The following is an 18,985-nucleotide window of genomic DNA, read 5'->3' as shown; positions in this document are numbered from 1 at the left end:
CAGCCTGATCACAAACGTGACTTCTGGAACGGCAGACGGCTCACGTAACAGCCGCGCAGCACTTCAATGAAGCTGGTGTAGGCTGTGAGTCACAGCCACCTACAATGGTATCTCCATGAGAATGCAACCATCTCCTTTGACATTCAGCAAAGTTAAATAAGACATCCGAGGGGAAAGAGGACAGTGTCATGTTTATGAAATTGGATTACTCAGCTCCCAGGCTCTGAGGATTGCCTACAGCTTCCCTCCTGGATGTATTGAGGATGGTTTTGTACTTCTGTTGCCTTCATCGAGTTCTGGCCAAGTGTGTACTGTCTTATCCAGTCAAGGGCACATGGTGCTGCAGCCATTACTGCAGAAACTGCACTGTTTTTTAAGCCTCCTCCTGGTTGTAAATAGGATGTTAAACATGGAAAGGGGACAAAAGAGCAATAGCAGCGAGCTGAGGCACTGGCTTATGTTGACAGTTTGATTAGTCTATTGGAAAGACTTCTGAGAGATTATTTAGTTACAGTGAGAAGAAGGGGAAGATTAAGACTTTCGGTCCAGCAGAAGAGGGCAAGACAATGGCTGGTGAGTGGGAATTCAGACCAGCAAAATGCAAAGGCAAAAGTTTCAAAGAAAAAGACAAGTGTCCAACACGTTGCAGACTCTCTAACGCTGAGTATCTTCAAATCCAGCTTGTGCTTTTCTGAAAAGAACTGTTCGAGCCAATACAAATGAATTCCTCACCCTTGGGGTAAAAGGATGAAATTCAGTGGTCACAGTACACAGCCCTGCCTGGCTTTGCAAGGAGGCATTTTTTTTCTCCCTGTCCTCTGGGTTCATGAAGAGAGAGAGCCCATATGCTCTGTGTCTTGCTGTGATTTCTGCCATCATGGGCCTCTGCACCTATCGATAGCAGCTGTACTGCAGAGGCAGCAAAAGGAGGAGGATGTGCTTGGGCAGCACTGGAGGAGCCTGGATCCAGCTGTAGTGCAAGGGGGGATTCTGAGAAATCAATATTCCTCATTCCCTCTCTAAATAAAGGTTAGCTCCTCCATCCATTTTGTGAGACCTCCTTAAATTATCAGGTGACACACACAGAAGTACACAGGGGTACTGGATATAATAAGTTTAAGCCAACTCAGTAATTTGAAATGACATTATGGTGACTGCAGTCCACATAGGACTCCCAGGGTCCCGAGTGCAGGGGATGGAGGAAGGATACTGGGTTCACCAAAATGGCTGTGCTGGTCCCCCCCCCCCCCCGGGCAATAGCACGTGATGCTGAAGCATTGCCCTTAAGTGCAAAGTCCACTGATGAAAGTTCCTCTGTCCCCTGCAGATTTTTTTTTTTTTTTGTCCTACATCCTCTGCTGGATCTGCTCTATTCCCTTCTAATGCAAACAAGCTTTGTAAAGAAATTAGCTTTACGCTTTTTTCAAGTGGTCTGCTTGCATCTTATGCTGCAGAAGCATCCACGGTCTGAAAAATCAAACAGTGGAGCTGCTCCCACCAACCCAGGTGACTGGCTAGTTCCTCCCACGCTCTGCAGTATCTGTCTTAGCACCTTTTCCATAGTCTCAGCGGGTTTTGAGTCCTGATGGCTCCAGAGCAGACACGAATTCTGCTACAGGGCCCAGAGCAGTCCTGCATGTCAATCTGGGCCAGTAGCATCTTCAGCAACCCTAAGTGTAGTGTTCCTGGACCAAACCTGGACCAATTAGTGATATATGCTTCCTGCATACCCTTTGTCTCTCTCAGTTCCCCATCCTTACCAGAGATAATTTGATCTGGGGACAGCACCCTTGTTAGGCATTTTCAGAACCATACGCGTGCTACCAGCATACAGCATGCACTTGCCCTGCGCTCCTTGTTCGCACAGCTGCTTTCAAGTTTTTCCCAGGTGGTCAAAGCCCTTTGTACAGGAGGTTGATGTCTCTTAGACCAGGACTTTGGTTGTCTCCTCTGAGCTCACGTGGACTGTTGCGGAGCATGGAGCCAGGAGTACGTGGCTACGAGTTGCCTTGGCTCCCGTTAGAGCAGTCCAGGCACCGGTATGCGCTAGAACAACAGCTCATCGTGGATGCTGGTGTCGATCTGAGGAAGATCCAAGCTTTTTTTTGGGTCTCCTGGCGGAGAAGCAGGCATTCATTTCTCACAAGAGTATGGAGCACACTAGGCACTGTGACTGAGAAAGGACTATGGCAAAATTATAGCCTGAGCAGGGAGTCCTGCAACATGTGCTAAATTCCTGGTGCATTTTTTTGGAGTGTGCGGAGTCCTAAGTAAAAGAAAATTAATTCCTGATCCTCAGGAATGTTTCTCATTGTACAAATGCAAACTTTCTCTAGTCCAGTAACCAATATCACTCCAATTCTTCAAAGGCATGTTGCTTCATGCAGGGGCCTGGCACCAAGAAGCACGACAGACTAGATGGGGTTGGACATCTAAGCTGACCCTCGAAGTCCTGAGAGTTAAAGAAATAATGAAATTCAGATGCTTGTGCCGAGCACAGAAGGAAGAGACAGAAGGAAGATCAAGGTACTGGCTGGCTGTTAAATGACTCATGCACTGTTTTAATCACACAGCATAATAAGAAGACAACCCCTCATTGCCAGCAGCTCTTTTCAGAGGCAGAATTAATGTGCTGTTGGACACCACAGTGTCATAAGAAGAGAGGAGGACTGGAGACACACTGATGAAAACAAGACATACCGAGGCTGGAAGAAGGTGGTTATAAAACTGCTCAGGCTATCAGCATTGATGGATATCAGCTTCTCGGTGACAATGAGATATTCTAAGGTTGTACCTGTGTGTGAAGTAGGATTGTCAGATTGTAACTGCATTTGGTAAATGGTTTAAAAAGACCTCTAGAGAAGAATACGTGAACATCCAGAAAATCCTGAATTAACAGACTAGAAGAAACAATTGGAATGTGCAGTCTGACTGTTCTAAAGCAGTTTAAGAACCTTTCATACCTCCACATTAGCGTCTATGACTTGTGTCTGGTTAAACCAACAAATACGAATATTTCTTATATTAAAAGGTGGATGCAGGACAACCTGACTCAGAGCAGGACAACCACCAACACTAAACAGAGTTGGTGATCGTTTTGACAAGCCAAATTTTGTAAACCTCCAAGGGTGAAGGTAGCCCACCTCCAGCGGAACCTCTCCCAGGGCTGTGCCACCTCCTCTGAGAAAAGAGTGTTTCCTAACGGCCAACCTGAACCTCTCAAAAAATGTAAATTTGGTGCCTTCCCTTGTCTCCTACTAATTGTCCTGTATTGGACATAGTATATTCAGGGACATCTTAGCTGTCCTTCCACGGACCTCTTGCATTTCTAAGGATTTTGAATAGGCATTGTTACAGATTTTTTTTCTAAGCTAACAGACATTACCTTGAAAAGGTGGGTGGCTTAGGGAACTAACCTTTAGGTGTCCCCATTATGGCCAGCTCCACCTAAGCTAGTCACTCAAGCTCCCTTTGTAACAAATGGAGAAAATGATGCACTTTTAGAACACGATCCACTGGCCTGTTTTACCTGTTTGCCTCTGGGCGAGGTTCTGTGGACTGCAGCCTGGACCTTGGTTTGACATCGTGCCTACACCTCTGCCTCAGGTGGCCCTTACTGACTTTTCAGCCCCACCAGAGCTGCCTCAGGCTGCGAGCACAAACCACGAAGGGTGCGTTATCTTTTGAAAAGGTGAGCAGGAAAAGCCAAGATGCTATTAGAAAAGCCATAGAGATGTTTCTCACACACTAGCACAGGACCCTTACCCACAGCAACGCCCTGTGAAAGCCAGAAGCCACCCAGCTGGCTTCCCCCCACTGCTTGACCATGGGCTGAGCGAACAGGCAGCAAGAGGCACGCTTAGACCATACCAAACCTTCTGTAACTTCCTGAGGTATTTCCTCAACCGACCCGATCAGCCGATGTTCACATTTGGAGATGGTTTTCATATTACACCACTCACCAGGCTTTGGTGATGGCGGCCGCACTGCCTGGCTGGCCCTAGAAGCACCTTCCTTACTGCGTGTGGGAGGGAGAGGGTCCCCGGAGTGGAGCAGAACCGCAGGGGTGTGCGGAGGGGTCACTGCCGGAGCACCGATGGCCTTGCAGCCTGCTGACGTGGGTGGCTGCTAGGGACCGGGGACTGAATGCTCCTCAGATCAGACTGGGGGCGATGCACGGTCCCGCTGGGCCCTCAGGGCCTGACGCGGCCTCATAGAGGAGCCCCTCTGCCTGGCCAGGCAGCGAAGGGAGCTTTGTCAGATCCCCCCCTCGCTCCGTTTGTGGGGTCAACCAGCCAGAGAGCAGAGAGCGGGGTCAGACCCCAACCATCCGCCTGCACGGAGACTGGGTCCCTTTAATGTCGGAAACCTGAGGAGTCCCCACAGCACAGGGCTTCCCAACAGCGCAAGCAGATCCCTCTGTATTACTGTCATTTCCCCTTGTCTGAGCATGGCGTTGAGCAAACGAATCTGCTGCTGCATCCCTTACATTATCTCTCTGCCCACTGGCGTGTGGATTAGTGTTGCTGCAGCAACAGCACTTTTGTACGATGAGCCCATTCTGGGAGAGCTGCTCCAGTTTGGGTGACTCAGGGCTCTGTCATGGGCTTGAAAGTGATTTGGCATCTGCTTCCACCCCTTTGTCTCGGCATCCCATACGGTTCAGCCCTGACTTATTTGCCAGCGAATGCTGGAAGGATTTGGGAGGGGGGCGGTGGGGGGGCAGGGCTTGGGAGCCGGAGTCTGCTTCTCTTCCTAACGAATGCAGCCTGAATAAAGTTGCTGACAAGGGTGTGTGTCCAGGAGCCCGGCTCCTTTATTGTTTCGTGTATCAGATATAAATGTTATGTTCAGTAATGCCTGGTCAAAGCAATGTCACTCTCAGTTTAGAAAACACAATTGAGTGATTTGCCATGGGAGAGAATCTATTCTGCAGAGACTGTGATAATATTATTCACCCATGAATTTACATAAATGCATATGATTTGCATATGCAAATGGAGGCTTCCAGGCTGCGACTGCAATAAACACAGCAAGACTGTCAGTGCTGCAAAACCTTTCCTCCAAAGAGAGACGCTGAAATGTGTTTGGAGGCTCGCTCACTCCAAACTGGCGAGCCCTGGCAGGGCTGTGGGTTTCTGTACACACCGCCTGCCATCGAGGCCCCCGCGCCTGCCAGTGCTGCTGCCCCCTTGCCACCCTCCCACCACCAGTCCTGCCTGCCAGGTGTCCCCAGCAAAGCCATAGCCCACCACTCAGATCCTCCTTCCCTTCCTGCCTCCTTCCCCAAAGCTGGTGCTGATGGAGGGAAATGTCCTCCCAGGGAGAAGGAGGTGATGGGACACTCAACACAGAATGGGGCATTGCAGAAATCAAGGGAAGGAAAAACCCTTCCCCACCCAGGCCAGGGGGGCTGCTGGTCATCCCCCGCTGGGCAGCCAAGCCCTCTCCACATGCCTCCAGTCTGGGGTGCTTTGGAGAGACCTTGGTGGTGGCCAACCTCAATACGTCCTTAGTGCCAACTGTCTGGAAACCACCCATTGGGCGCCACCATGTCTGGCACCAAAAAGCATCTGCCCAGTGCTCAGGTACTACGGGAACACCCCGCGGAACGCTGCGGATGAGAATTACGACGCCCATCCACTCGGCCCGTAACCTGGGGCCGATCTACGGTGGGTGCCTGGGGCTGCCTCTCGTTGGAGTATTCTTCACTGCGCCCTGAGGGCAGGACTGAAGATAACAGGGCTGACTCCGCTCCTACGAACAGCCTGAGGCTGCCCCAGCAGTGACGTGCCCTGGCCCAGGGGGGGATGGCGGGTGCCACCCCTGCCCATCCTGGCCACTATAGCTGAGGCCAAGGCACACAGTTCTGTCCCAGCTGGATGAACTGGATCTTGAAGTGTTTTATGTCAAATACAGTATGGAGAAGCTGCATTGAACCTTCTGGAAACTGGATTTGGAATTAGTCCTGTTGGTTTATTGTGGTGAAAAATTACACCTCTGCTGTCCTCCTTCCATGGAGAGCAAAGCAGCCCTGAGTGGCGGGGTGCTGGGCTCCAGAACGACGTGAGACACAAACTGCCATGAATATTGCAGAAAAAACTGAACTGGCTGACTCTAGGTCTGCTCCAAAGGTCAAGGTAGCCAGTGTTCTGCCTCCTTCACAAACAGTCTCAGCGATGGAGGGAAACACCATGAGAAACGAGGCAAGGGTAGAACATGGCTTTGCCCAGGGTACGCAGGTTCCAGCAGGGACGGGATGTGGGTTTCCCAAGCTGAAGTTTAGCGCTGGATTGTCATGCTGAGGGGCTGCCAGCGGGGTGATTCTCAGTGATTTTCTCCAAGCCACTTCTCACCCCATGGTGTGGGTAGCCTCCACAGTGCTTTCTGGAAACAAGTTCCACAATCTAATGACACGCTTCTCTCAATGTTAAACCCAAGGGCCAATCATGTCACTGTGGAGCAGCAACAAACCTTTGGACAAATCAAACAGGAGACGGCTCATGCAGTAGCTCTTGGGCCAGTCCAGGCAGGACAAGATGTGAGAAACATGCTTTACACCCTCCAAACAAAAAAAGAGGTATTAGCAGCATATGTAGGGGTTTGAGCCACTTCAGAAGCAGCTGGTACTGAAGCACAGCTCCTCCTGGAACCTCATCTGCCCGTGCTGGGCTGCACGTTTCCTCTGCTCTCCATGCACTGACACTGCATGGAGTAAGTGGATCACACTGATCACAGGCTTAAATGGGAAACCCTGATGACCCAGGAATCGTGGAAGTGATCATGGACTGACAAGAAGTTTTGGAGCATCACCAGGGGAGGTGCCTTATGCTGAAGAGCCCCCACGGTGAGATAAACTACTGACTAACCAAAAAGCGGGGGGAAGAAGGAGGAAGATGATGTTTGGAGTTACGGCATTTGTCTTTCCAAGTAACCGTGATGTGAGATGGAGCCCTGCTTTCCTGGAGATGGCTAAAATCTGCCTGCTGATGGGGAAGTATTGAATTAATTCCTTTTTTTGCTTTGCTTGTCCGTGCAGGTTTTGCTTTATCTATTAAATTGTCGTTACCTCAACCCATGTCTCCCCATCCTGCTGGCAGGGAGCGAGCAGCTGTGTGGTGCTTAGCTGCCAGCCTGGGCTAACCCAACACAGGTTCTTAAATCCCGAGAAATAAATGTCTTTTCCTACGCACACTCTTGTCATCATTCATGATCTGTAAGGTCTGTATTGTGTCATTGTTCTCTAAGCTGCAAATCTAAATATTGTCCCCTCGACTGAAGGCATTCAACCCTTCTGGTCCTTGTGGCTGTTGCCTTGTTTGTGTGCTTTCCTCATTTTACAGAACAGTTTTGGGAAATGTGACAGTCAGGTTGCAAACAGACCTGTCATTTATCTTTTAGGATAAGGGTTAAGGGTTGCCCCCAGGGTGTGAGACCACTGCCTGTGGTAAGGCTGGGCAGCCTGCAGACATGGCCCCAGCAGACGGGGCTTTTGGTAGAACTTAAGTCTCCAAAACGATGAAGCTGAACATTGCACCGCTGTTGCCTTAGTTTGAGGCAAAGGTTCCCTTTTTGTAAAGGCTTATATCAGCTCCCAGGCTCTTTCAGCTTTCTCACTTAACCCAACAGAAGCAACAGGCCATGTCCCACAAAAGCCACAAAGGAGGTCTTATTTTTAGGAGATTTACAGGAAAAAATGATCAAAATGAAATGAAAAGTGAAAATATACACATAACCATAACTCAGCGTACTGCATAAACTACCTGTCAAACAGAAATCAGATGAATTTAATTAAAAACTTATTAAAGATAATTTGGTTTTTGCCAGAGATAATAAGGCCAAAGGACACGTGACACAATAATCAGAATTTAAAAAGACAACTGAATAGCTTTTGCAACAATGAAACAACAACAAAAAAACAAAAAGCACCCCTAAGTATTGAAAATATCGCAGTCATGGGAAGAACATATTAGGAAATCAGGTGAAAAATAGATCAGCGATGAGAGCATCGCACAGCTGAGGCATGGGGTATCTGTGCTATTGGCTGAAGTGTGGGCTGGAGGCTGAAACAGTAACTCCTACAAGAAAATTAAGGAATTTTTTGGTTTGCGGATAAGCCCGGACCCAGCTGTATTGTACACGCAGATGATGGGAGTCATCTGATGGACTGCAGACGTGTCAGCTGAGACCGTTGGCCTGGTCTGCCACCGTAATCCAAGGAGCAAAATAGACACTCATCTGTAGAGGAATTCTAGAGGAATGAAGGCAGGTTAATTAACATTGATAATGTACAGCTGTGGGCTGGCTTCAGGGGCGGTGGGTTGGCTGGTATGGATAACGTGCAGCTGTGGCTGGTCCCTGCTCAGCAGTTAAACAGCTCTGAGGGGTATGGAAGAGGAGCTCTGGGTGAAGAGAGACTTGGAAGAAGCAGAGGGAGGACAGAGGGTGCCTCAGATGTAGGGGAGGCCCTTGGGGAAGCAGGGGGCCTGGATGAGGAGAGGCTGGCTGGAAGAGGAGCCTGGAGAAGGAAGAATTGGGATGCAACAGAGGTAAGAAGCAGGATGGACTGGCCTGAAGAGGATGGAGAAACAGTGCAGACAGTAGATGGACTTTTAAAACCTTGTGGGGGATTGGTGGCTGTGCGGGGACAAGGTGTGCGAGCTACTTCTTGAAGTTAACCTGGTGTGGGATGGTAAAATCCTTGCTGCAGCCACCTAGTTTTGATAGTGCTGCAACACTCATCTTATTTTTAGACCTGTGCAAGTAAAAGCCATGCTGCCAACGTGCTGGTGTCCGTAAGGTGACCCATGAACACAAGGCTACCTGCACGGTGAGTATCGCCAGTGAGAGGAGAGCAGTAAGGAGTTGAAGGCACTTCTCAGGGCTCCGCTGGAGCTGTGAAAAGCCCCTGTGACAGTTCTCAAGCATCACTGCAAATTTCTTAATCATAATTTGTCACAATTTCTAGAAAGTTGCTGCAGGGAAACTGGATCGTTATGAGACACAGAAATGGGATCAGAATAAAAAAAGTCAAGATTTTATCACCTAATGCTAACCCCTTCTGTTTTAAACTTGGGGAGTCTGTTTGTTGAAAAGGTAGAGGAGCACGTCTGGTGCCTGAGCCAATGCAATACTAGAGGGGCTCAGGGAGAGTGTTTCTCATTCAGAAATGAAAGGTGCAAATACTGGGAAAGTTGCCAGTTAGACTTGATTAGATGTGTAAGATTAATTAAAACCAGACAGGTTCAGAGAATTGTGAAAAAGACAAATTAGCAAGTTACCAAATCAGAAAACCTATCTTTAGAAAAGGAATTAGAAAGTTTGGCTCATTTATCGTAGCAAATTTGCTTATCAAAGTGTAGCTCTTCTGTGTTTTCAGAGATGGCAAAGCAACTACGCCAACAGTCCTGGTGGTCAACATTTTTGTTGTTACAGGGTAAATATTCCATTTTTCAAGCCTCTGCAGTAGAAGCCCTTCCAGCCAAGGATGACTCGCAGTTTCTCTCTTAGGTGACAGCAGAAGTTTTCTCGAGCACCCTGCGTCAACACTGGTCTATCTGTCAGCGAAACACGCTGGATGTATGATGTGGAAACAGGCACCCCCTAGCTGGGGTAAAGTGTTAGACAAAGGAGAAGAGAGATCTTTGTAAAGTACCACTGTCTTGCCCAGTGGTTTGCAAATATCTTCTGTTTTGGGGTTATTTTGGAATGTTTAAGGAGTCCTGGCTACACCCCTGGTCAGTGTATATGGTAAGAAACGGAGGGCTCCTGGACTTGAAGTGGGGACTCTCAAGGAATGCCTGGTCCTAAGCTTGCTTTTCCTATCTTATCATAGGAAGAGCTGTAAATCACCCACAGCCAATGCCCAGACAGTGTTAAAAAGGCACCAAGTGTTAATCGTGACACGATGGTTCTCAGCCAATGACCCCATTCAGATATGACCTTCATCCTGGAAACTTCAACTAAACAGTCTTAAATAATACACCTGATATCAGAAGCTCTTAATTACATCCAGCATCACTGTAATATTACTCAAGTTTGTAGGCAATATTAAACCACTTGCATTTGTACATACTTTTGCTGACTTAATCTGAGGTTCATTTTGTAAGATTGCACCTGCCAAGAGCAGGCTAAAATTAAACTTTGAGTAATTTAAAGAACATGAGCTATAACTGTCTATATATGTGATATGTAAATTATACAGCCAAATTGCTAACAAATCCTTCTCATTTCAGAACCTTTAGGAAAATCACTGGTAGATCCACTGAGTGGTTTTGGGAGCTGAAGAAGCAGATTATGAATGCCACCCTACTGAATTTTTATTTCCCTGTTTGTCCATATTTCCTGGGATGTGATCATATCCGTAAGGACACAAATAAGATACATGAATTCAACTTCAAAAAGCCTTTCGTTTTTGTAATGTTGAAAAAATGGTAATAGTTACTTGGAAGTATTTTTTGGATGGACAAAGGCCTTGACTTTCATCAGGGACTTCAGGTATGTTCACATTGCTGAATGGCTGGACTCTGAATCCAGAATTCTGTCTTAATGCTCAAAAATGTTCTGTATTTGACATGCCATCACATATTAAAATGAGCCAAACACTAATTGGTGGGAAGACGGTAACTAGCAACTGTAAAGACTCCTACTAGACGTGCCTAGGTTGTGTCACTCAGGCCTGGCAAAAACTTTAAAACAGGCTCAATTTGAGCCAACTTGCCATAGGTGGTACTGCAGCTCAGCACAAGTCATGCAAATCGGATCTGCCGTGCTAAGAGAGTGTTAGCAGCAAGACACATCTAAACAAACACCATCGTTACCCTGGCTAACGATTTTTGTATGTTAAGCACACATTGATTAAAGCAGCTTGGCTCTTGTAAGGCAAGAGGGATATTATTGCAATTCCTGTTGGCAGATTGACCAAAAGCTTCCACGTCTCAGCAGGAGACAAGGTGTGTTTCTAGATGGCTGGCCCATCTGCTGGTAAGCCTTAGAAACAGAGGTCTGTAGCATACATCAGATGAAGACATTTTTCAGTTGACTCTGTGATAGAGATAACTGAAAGTGCTGTGCATTATATCTGCATCTTTTCAATACCCAGCACAATTCTTCAATCCTTATTATTTCATATTTAAAGCTTGTTCTTTAAAGCTGGCTACGTTTTCCTGCCTTTCCTTGCAAAATCCAGCCAATAGTGCAGGTTGAACTGTTTGACTTGGCAGTGGAAGGGCCTGAGGAGCATCACTGAGACCCTATCACCATTGTCAGGTGGAAGATAATGTTCTACCTCCTGGTTACCAGCCCTGGTGAGTATGTGGGCAGTGTTGATTTGGCCTCCAGGACAGCAGTGGAAATAAAGTGCCTTCAGAGCATCAGTCAAATTATGAAAGTTTAAAAGTCAGAAGTGATTTAGTGACCTTGGAGTCATGCCCTCTGGGGGCTTGGACTGCCCGGGTCTGCGCTGTGCCTGCAGAGAGGGAGGAAGGGCTGAAGGCATCCTTGCATCTCTCCTTGGCTTGCACACCCAGTTGAGCAGTGGCGGTGCTACAGGAGCTGGAGAGCAGCACAGCCAAGGCAGAGGTGGTGAGAAAGCACTAGCTAAAGGCCTGTCATGACCTAGTGGGCACGGCAGTGATTCATACCCGGGCACAGAAGATGTAGCATATAGCAGGGGTGACCTGAGTGACCATCAGGTCTCTCCTTGGCACGTGTGTGCTGGGCCATGTGCTGTCATTGTAAGCCTTGGGCTGTCCCATGGATAAGGGGTGCTCAGTTGTGCTCGGGCTCCTAACGAAGGTCCCCGCCCCATGTTAGGCATATGCTGGGAACAGAGTAATCCAGGACCTAAAAAAGGTCTAACACCTTGCCTCTTTTGCAGCACCACTGTTGGCCTCAGCTGTGTGTCGCAGCCAGTGAAGCGATGGCTTAGAGGATCCTGGGAGGTCTCTAGGCAAGCACCTGCTCGGAGTAGGATACTACTCCAGGGTGGCCAGGGCTTCATGCAGTTGAGTCCTGCAAACGTCCCAGGACAGCACCTCCTCACCTCCTTGAGCACCTGGCTTGGAGCCACACCACCCTGGAGCAAGGTGGGTCTCCTCATGCAAGCATGAACCTTTGAAGTCCCAGCCTGTGACAATTGCCCCTGGTTATATAGTTTGGCACTGCAGCGAAGAGACTGGCTCTACCATATTTGTAAGAGCCCTTCAAGAAGACATAGGCTGCTACTGAACTGCCCTCCGCCGCCCCATGGCCAGACCCTTCCTGGTGAGCTGTGCCCCACATCTTTGCCGCCACCTTGGAAGCACCCGCTGGCCACCATCTAGCTTGTCTAGCTCCTTCTTGAGCTGCCGGGGGCACTTCCCAACACGGTACTACAGGTGCTCCAAATGCCAAGCAGAGGACGACAGCCCCCCTCGATCTGCTGCCCCCAGTCCTCCCAGTGTAGCCCAGCACCCGGCTCATTTTGTTGGAGACGAGGACAACTGTGGGTTCATATTCCTGCTGCTAACTGCAGCCATCGGTCCCTGCCTGCAAACCCACAGCTCTGTGGGTGGGCTGTGAAGTTTCCACCTGACCACGCGGAGGTGAGTGGTGACGTATAGCTAGGGAAGCAAGTCAGCGTGCAGAACAGCTGCCATGTGGATTCACTGGCTGGTGGCCTCCTGCATCCCCAGCACCCCACCACCAGCCCTCAGCTAAGACTACCGGGTGGCCAGAAGCACCCCCTAAATTTCCAGTGCTCTTGCATGGGGTCCCTTAGGCAGGTGCTTCACTTTGCCGACTGCTGCTTTTAATGAAGGACTCAAATGAAAAGCAATCGGTTTGCAATTAAACTGCCTCTTAAAAGCTCTCTGTGACCACTTACGTTTACTTCTGAATTTGGTTACGGGAATGGTAACAGATTTCTGGCTTAAGGACAGAAACACTTCTAAGTCTTTGTGTGAGTTGAAGCCCTCCTCCCTGCGTGCACCTGGCCCTGGAGGACAGAGTGGATCCCTGGGGCTGGGACATCCCGGGAGACGCGAGTCGCTAGTTTTTGGGGGAATGAGGCTCCCTGATATTTAGGGAAATGCGTACATTTCTTATTGCTCCGTGTTGTTGTGTTCTAGTAGCATTTTGAAGCTGTTGCTGCCCTCGGGGCTGTGCTGTGCTCTGCCGTGTAGGGGAGAAAGAAAACCCCTCGCGAGAAGCTGCCTGGCCGTGCCAGCACCCCGCCAAGCCTGGGGTACGCTGAGGTCCGCAAGGCTGCTCGTCCTCGAAGCTCCCCTCTGGCGATGGTCAGGGTGCCCATGGCTGTGTGCTCTGTGCGACAGCTGGTAAAGCTGAATTCCAGCTTGAAAAGCTCTTGCTGCACGGCAAGGACCAGCCATCCTGTTTGGCCGGGTGGTGCCATGGATTCCCACTGGCCATGCCTGGCTGCAGAGAACGCTGCAGAAAACCTTTAAAACCACAAGATGCTTGCGGCCATTCAGTCGACAGCTGTTTTCCCGAGCGGGCACGTGTCACCCCGGCACCTCTTGGCGTTACCTCTGGCCTCGCTGTGGTCCCCGAGGAGCCTCCCCTGCCGCGTGGCAGATCCAGGGGCAGCAGCCTGTGGCACGACCCTGTTTGCACCCTGAGGTGCTCGCACCCCTCCAGCAGCCTCAGCAGAAGGTGACCTCCGGTTTGGGCGTCAGCTCTTCCAGTTCAGAGGTTCGTGTGCCAGCGCAGGCTGCTGGTGGAGCGCCTTGGCTTCGTGTGCCAGAGCAGCACCTCCGGGCTTGCACGGTAAGTGCAGTCAGCTCCGTTCCTGACGAACTCCATCATTATCTTAGTCATTTGCCCTAGAACCAGCTGCATTTTAAGCTGTCGGAAAATTATACGTGGGGTCTTTTTCTTCCTTTGTGGTGCTACAGCAGCTGGATTTGCATCAGGAAATCCACTCCCACGGTGTGATGCTGCTCTGCAATTTTATTCTTTTTGAAAAAAGCTTTAAGCCTATAACAAAACATGGGCTGTGGGATATAAATATTTTGAACCTTCAGAGAATGAAAAAAACCAAGACTGCCAAGAGAATGAAGTCTCCCATTTGTTTCAGCAAGGGGAGACACTGAAAGCTAAAGGAGACAAGTCGCATGTCACTTCAGACTGCATCTAAATGTAAATGTTTTTCACATACAGTCTTTTTTTCTAATGAGGAAGCTACTGTGGGAGCAGTAAGAACATGTTTTTAAGTTTGCCTCCCTTTCCCTGGGGGCCCAAGGCCACTGGGATCCTCAGCCAGCTGCCAAACCTCCAGCTTCCCCTGAAAACATTTCTGAGGGATAGAAATAAAATTTAATAACTTCTGACAGACAAAAGCCATTCTTCTACTTGCCAAGTCCTTGGCTTAGAGGCCAATGAATGCTGACTGGTAAGATGCACTTTACGGGAGTCACAGTTATGGGCAGGGACCTACTAGTGCTATGTCTTGAGGAACGATGAGAGGAGCGGGGCTGGATATTTTACTCTGTTTACACCAGTGACTCCAAATCTGGCTTCTTCCTTCAGGCTAGTGACACGCCAAAGTTTTTCAAGACTTCTTGGTGAATGGTGCTCATGGAAGAGGACAGCACTTGGTGTTTCTTCTCAGTTCATAGGTGGAGTTGTCTCCCTGACTGTCTTCTTCAGCCTCTGCACGTGTATCAGTATGTTGGGAATGGTTTCTAGTTGTTTCCTGGGTCACAATATCTCTGTTGACCTGCACTGCCACAGCTCTGGCCACGGGCTAGATTTTCATCTAAATCCTCTCAGGACATCACCAGAAAGCTCTGGGCCCATCCATCACTATCTATAATGCTGCATTGACCAGTCTTTCATGCCTTGATGCCCCCAAACCCCAATGATTCAGATGTGTTCTGTTATGTATGCTGTCATTAGGGTATTTGGGATTACACCTGCAGTCATTTTTTTTTAGCTGGTGTCACCACTATCCCTTCTGATGGCACCTAAAAAGGCTATTGGTGTGACCCACGACTGCTGCCTGCAGGGCTGGGGTGGTAGCTGTGACCCTGTTGCCCACTTTGCTTCCACCCATGCCATTCCTGAAGGGTCAGGAAGAGCAGCAGCCTTGGTCTTCGTGGCCTCACTCCACCCCTCCATCTCATCCTTCCTTGCCTCTCTTTCAGCAGCAGTAACCCAGACAGCACGTATGGGACACTTATCTGAGGAAGCTTATGTTGGCGTCGGCACTCTGGCAGGCAGTGTTTAGATGACCTTTTCCCATCTGTGTCTCACTTGTTCCTTTTCCCATCTGCTGTACCAGGATGGAAGCACGTGAAGAAGGGTTGGACCTATGGCAAAATACCAGCCCTGCTCACTGAAGCTTATGTCTATGGTCTGTGCTACCCCTGGACCTTGGCCAGGTATTGCCTGGGAGCATGCTAGTTGGTCAGGGACAGGGTGACATCAGGGAGTTTCTAAAAATCAACCGGGCTGGACTGCAAACCCCGCTCCTGGCTTTGCAGCCCAGTGCTCCACCTTTCCACTGCCACCTGTGAGCCTGGATGCTGCAGGTCTGTATTTGCCCCGCAGGGTCCTTCCCTTTGCGTGGTGTCTGCCCAGGCTGCTCCCTGTGCCAAGAGCCGATGGCTTCAGCCTCGCACATAATGTCTCACCACTGAGGCCCAGGGCAGGACACCCCCCACCCCCCCCAACACGATGGTGTGTGAGCTGGAGGGCTGCTGTTGAGTTATGCTCTCTCTAGATACTATAACCAGATGGCAGCATCCTTCCCTGGCCCCTCAGTAAAAAATATAATGCAGTGCAAACCCTCGGCAGCTTCATCTTTTTGCTTTTATCCCTTCCACTGCACCGTCATCAATGTAGTGCTTGCCGGCATTGTCTGACTGCGCTGTGGAGTAGCTGGATTATTCCAGTCACCCCTAAACCCATTTACCAGGTGCTGAGACCCCGTTCTTATTGCAGTTCTTTTCCTTGTGCACATTTAGACGCTTCCTCTCTGCCACAGGAATAAATGTTTTTCCCATTTATGTCCCAAAGCAGGAATGATCTGTTCTGATTTTGCTGCCAAAATATTCCCTATTCAGTGGAAAAATACCCAGAAAAGTTGCACCAGCAGGATGGGGCACTCTCTGTCAGCAGTCCCAGGGTCCTGCAAGATGACCAGTCTTCCTGAAGGTCTCGTATCTAGGAGAGATGGGTTTAGCTGAGGATGAGGAACCACCGATGATCTCTGGTCCAGCCTGCCCTGGACGGGTGCAGGGGACCGGGCTGATGCTGTGCCCATCTTTGCTTCCCTTCCTCTGTTTTGGGGTGCGTTGGATCCTGCAAATGGGACTCATTCCCCCAAAGCCTGCCCTGTGCCTGCCTAAAGGTCAGAGGATCAGGAAGACAACTGGGAAAGCATCCTTTTCTTTAAGAGTCTGTATCACATCACGCTACACACCGTACGTGAGACCTCAGCTCCAGAGAGCAGATATTCAAAGCCCTCAGTGGGGACTGAAGGAGACATTTAATTTTGTGTGCTGCGGGAAGCATTGTCTCTGCCTGAGCAGTCAGGGAGCCCTGGCCCAGATTTTTCTGCCCTTCTGCTCGCTCAGCCTTCAAGAACCCTGAAAAAACTGGTGCCATTTTTGATAGCCCTCGACCCTACGTGGGGTACCTCCTCCCATCCCTGCGGTGCAGCAGAGGCTCTCGGGCACTTTGGTGTTCCCAGAATCTCAGGCAAATCTGCAAGGTGTGGATCTATGGCATAAAATTCTGCATATGGCTTGTTCAGCTGCCTCCTTTCCCATGGATGCTGCTTGCCATACCCCTGGTGTTTCTTACATGTCCTCTGCATTGTTCATTTCGGGTGAACTTGTAGGGATTTTGGGGAAGGCAAGAACATGGGGCAGACACCTGTCTGCAGCGTCTTCCCCTGAAAACAGGGAGAGGCATTTTGCTCACGGGGACATTTTTTGCCTCACAGGGGAAAAAAAAAAAAAAAAAAAGACCTTTTTGTCAAGAACATCTTGGTTCATCACTCTGAAAGTCAAAACCCTCCTTGATTCTGCTGTTAAATCCCAATTTATATCAAAGCGTGAGGCAGGTCAGGAGCTGGCAAGACCCTGGGAGAGCTGATGGCACAGCGAGGTATCGCTGCCCCATGCAGATTCGTGCCTTTAGATCCAGCCATGTAATTTTGACCTGTTCTACAACCCACCGCGCAACCCCATTCAGACACACCGTTCCCCAGCTGAAGGAGAAAAGGGACATAAGGAATCAAAGTGATGCTGTCTATATTTCAGGAGGCTCCCCTGCCCCAGGCTTCGGTCCTGAAGTTGAGCAGCCGTGCTCAGGGCGAGGAAATAATTTAATTCTTCAGTAAAACATGCTGTGATTTAGCCATTTCATGAACCTGTGCAGCTTTTAAATGCTTCCTGAGCGTGGACTTCTCATTGTATGCTCAGTCTTTCTCTACTGGAACTGCACATTTTCATTCTCAAAGTCCACGGTGATAAATGGATTATTTTAAAAAAATAATTCGGCTTTTCCCTTCTGATTTCTAAACATTCCCAGACATGGCAGTCCACCTCCAAGTTCACTCCCACCTACTTCTTGCCATCTCCATGTTGGCACTGAAAGGATCTAATTCAATAATAATAAAAAAAAAGACTTTTCTGGAAAGGTGAAAATAACCCAAGAATCTCAGTAGCACCAAATTCCAACGTCTCCCTCTTTGCCCTACGGATGATTAGGCTTACAGCCCCTACCTGGCACATACAGAAACTTAACGAGATATATTCCAATGAGAAATCCTACACGATAAAGAGGGAAATTAACTGAAATATTATGTTATGCAACTCGCTGTGTGCTGTGTTCAGATGACCTGAAATATTTTGTTCTGTATTTTTTGTTCTAAAGTGCTTCCAATTACATTTTGTTAATACATTTATTTCTATACTGCTGTATTTATTTTTAAAATAAGTAACTTGGGTTACTTATCAGCCACAATAAGATATAACCAGTTCTTTAAAAAATTATTTATATTGTTGGTGAAAGGAAATAAATGACATTTCCAGAATTAAAAAGAACAAAATCCATCTTTGAGGAATTTTACTAATGAATATTTTCTCAGGTGCCATTTGCGTTCTTAGCTTATTTGCTGGACTAAATTCACATGACAGAATACAACAAAAGAAGAGAAAGAAGTCCAAAAACTGCAGCAGCCAAAAAGAAAATAGAATTAAATATTTTTTAAAGGACTGATCACAGTTTGATGGAAAAGAAAAAAATACCTGCTACACAGTCATGCGACAGATAAAATTGCTATTGCACAAGAAAATAAAAATGCATCCTTTTACATCCAAAACAAATGCCTATTGCTACAGTGACGAAAATGGAGAAATTAAGAGTGGTGGGGAAGACTCCATTTGCGGAAAGGGAAACCTAGACATTGCCCTTTAAAAATACCCCCCAAACTTTTCATTAATTACCCATCAAATCTGAAGAAATTATGCTTAGAATCAAACACGCAGTCATGGCCAGCTCAGCAGGGCAAAGGGTGAAAAGGAAGGGGCACACATACACACAGATCCCATAGCTAATAATTAATTAATTAATTAATCAACCATAGAAAGAGGGGAAGGGGGGAAGAAATCTTACCACCAAATTGGGTAACCAGCTAAGACCTTTGTGCCATTGAAGAGGAAAGATAAAATTAGTCCGAGCAGGTGGTAATCCATTAGTCCAGGCTGGTGCAAGGGGAAAATCCTAACGAAGTTTTCAGAAAAACATCAAGTGCGAAAATGAAGAATCCCCCCTCCTTCCAGAAAAAAAAAAAAAAAAAAAAAAAAAAAACAAAAAAAAGAAAAAAAAAAGGGGGAGAAAAAAAAAAAAAAAAAAAAAAAAAAGAGGAGTTAAGGCAAGTCCGTGCGGTGCGGGTGACTTTGCGGCGGGCAGGAGCGCACCTCGCCCCGCTCCCCCGTGGCCGCACAGCCCAGGCGAGGCGCGCGCGGGGCCG

At 48.3% G+C, this 18,985-nt stretch overlaps 1 protein-coding gene across 1 annotated transcript in view; it reads right to left on the bottom strand.

The window, feature by feature from the left end:
* The window catches only part of WNT3 (Wnt family member 3), a 35,609-nt gene extending 16,901 nt beyond the window's left edge, over window positions 1–18,708 (bottom strand). Inside the window, exon 1 of the mRNA XM_040617520.1 lies at window positions 18,628–18,708. Within this exon, the coding sequence (XP_040473454.1) occupies window positions 18,628–18,707 (80 nt within the window). The 5' untranslated portion in view covers window position 18,708. The remainder of the gene's footprint in view (window positions 1–18,627) is intronic.
* Between the last annotated feature and the right edge of the window lie 277 nt (window positions 18,709–18,985).

Source organism: Falco naumanni, chromosome 18 (assembly GCF_017639655.2).
Source record: "Falco naumanni isolate bFalNau1 chromosome 18, bFalNau1.pat, whole genome shotgun sequence".
In the NCBI taxonomy this organism is placed as follows: domain Eukaryota; kingdom Metazoa; phylum Chordata; class Aves; order Falconiformes; family Falconidae; genus Falco; species Falco naumanni.
This window is presented reverse-complemented; position numbering and strand designations above follow the sequence as displayed.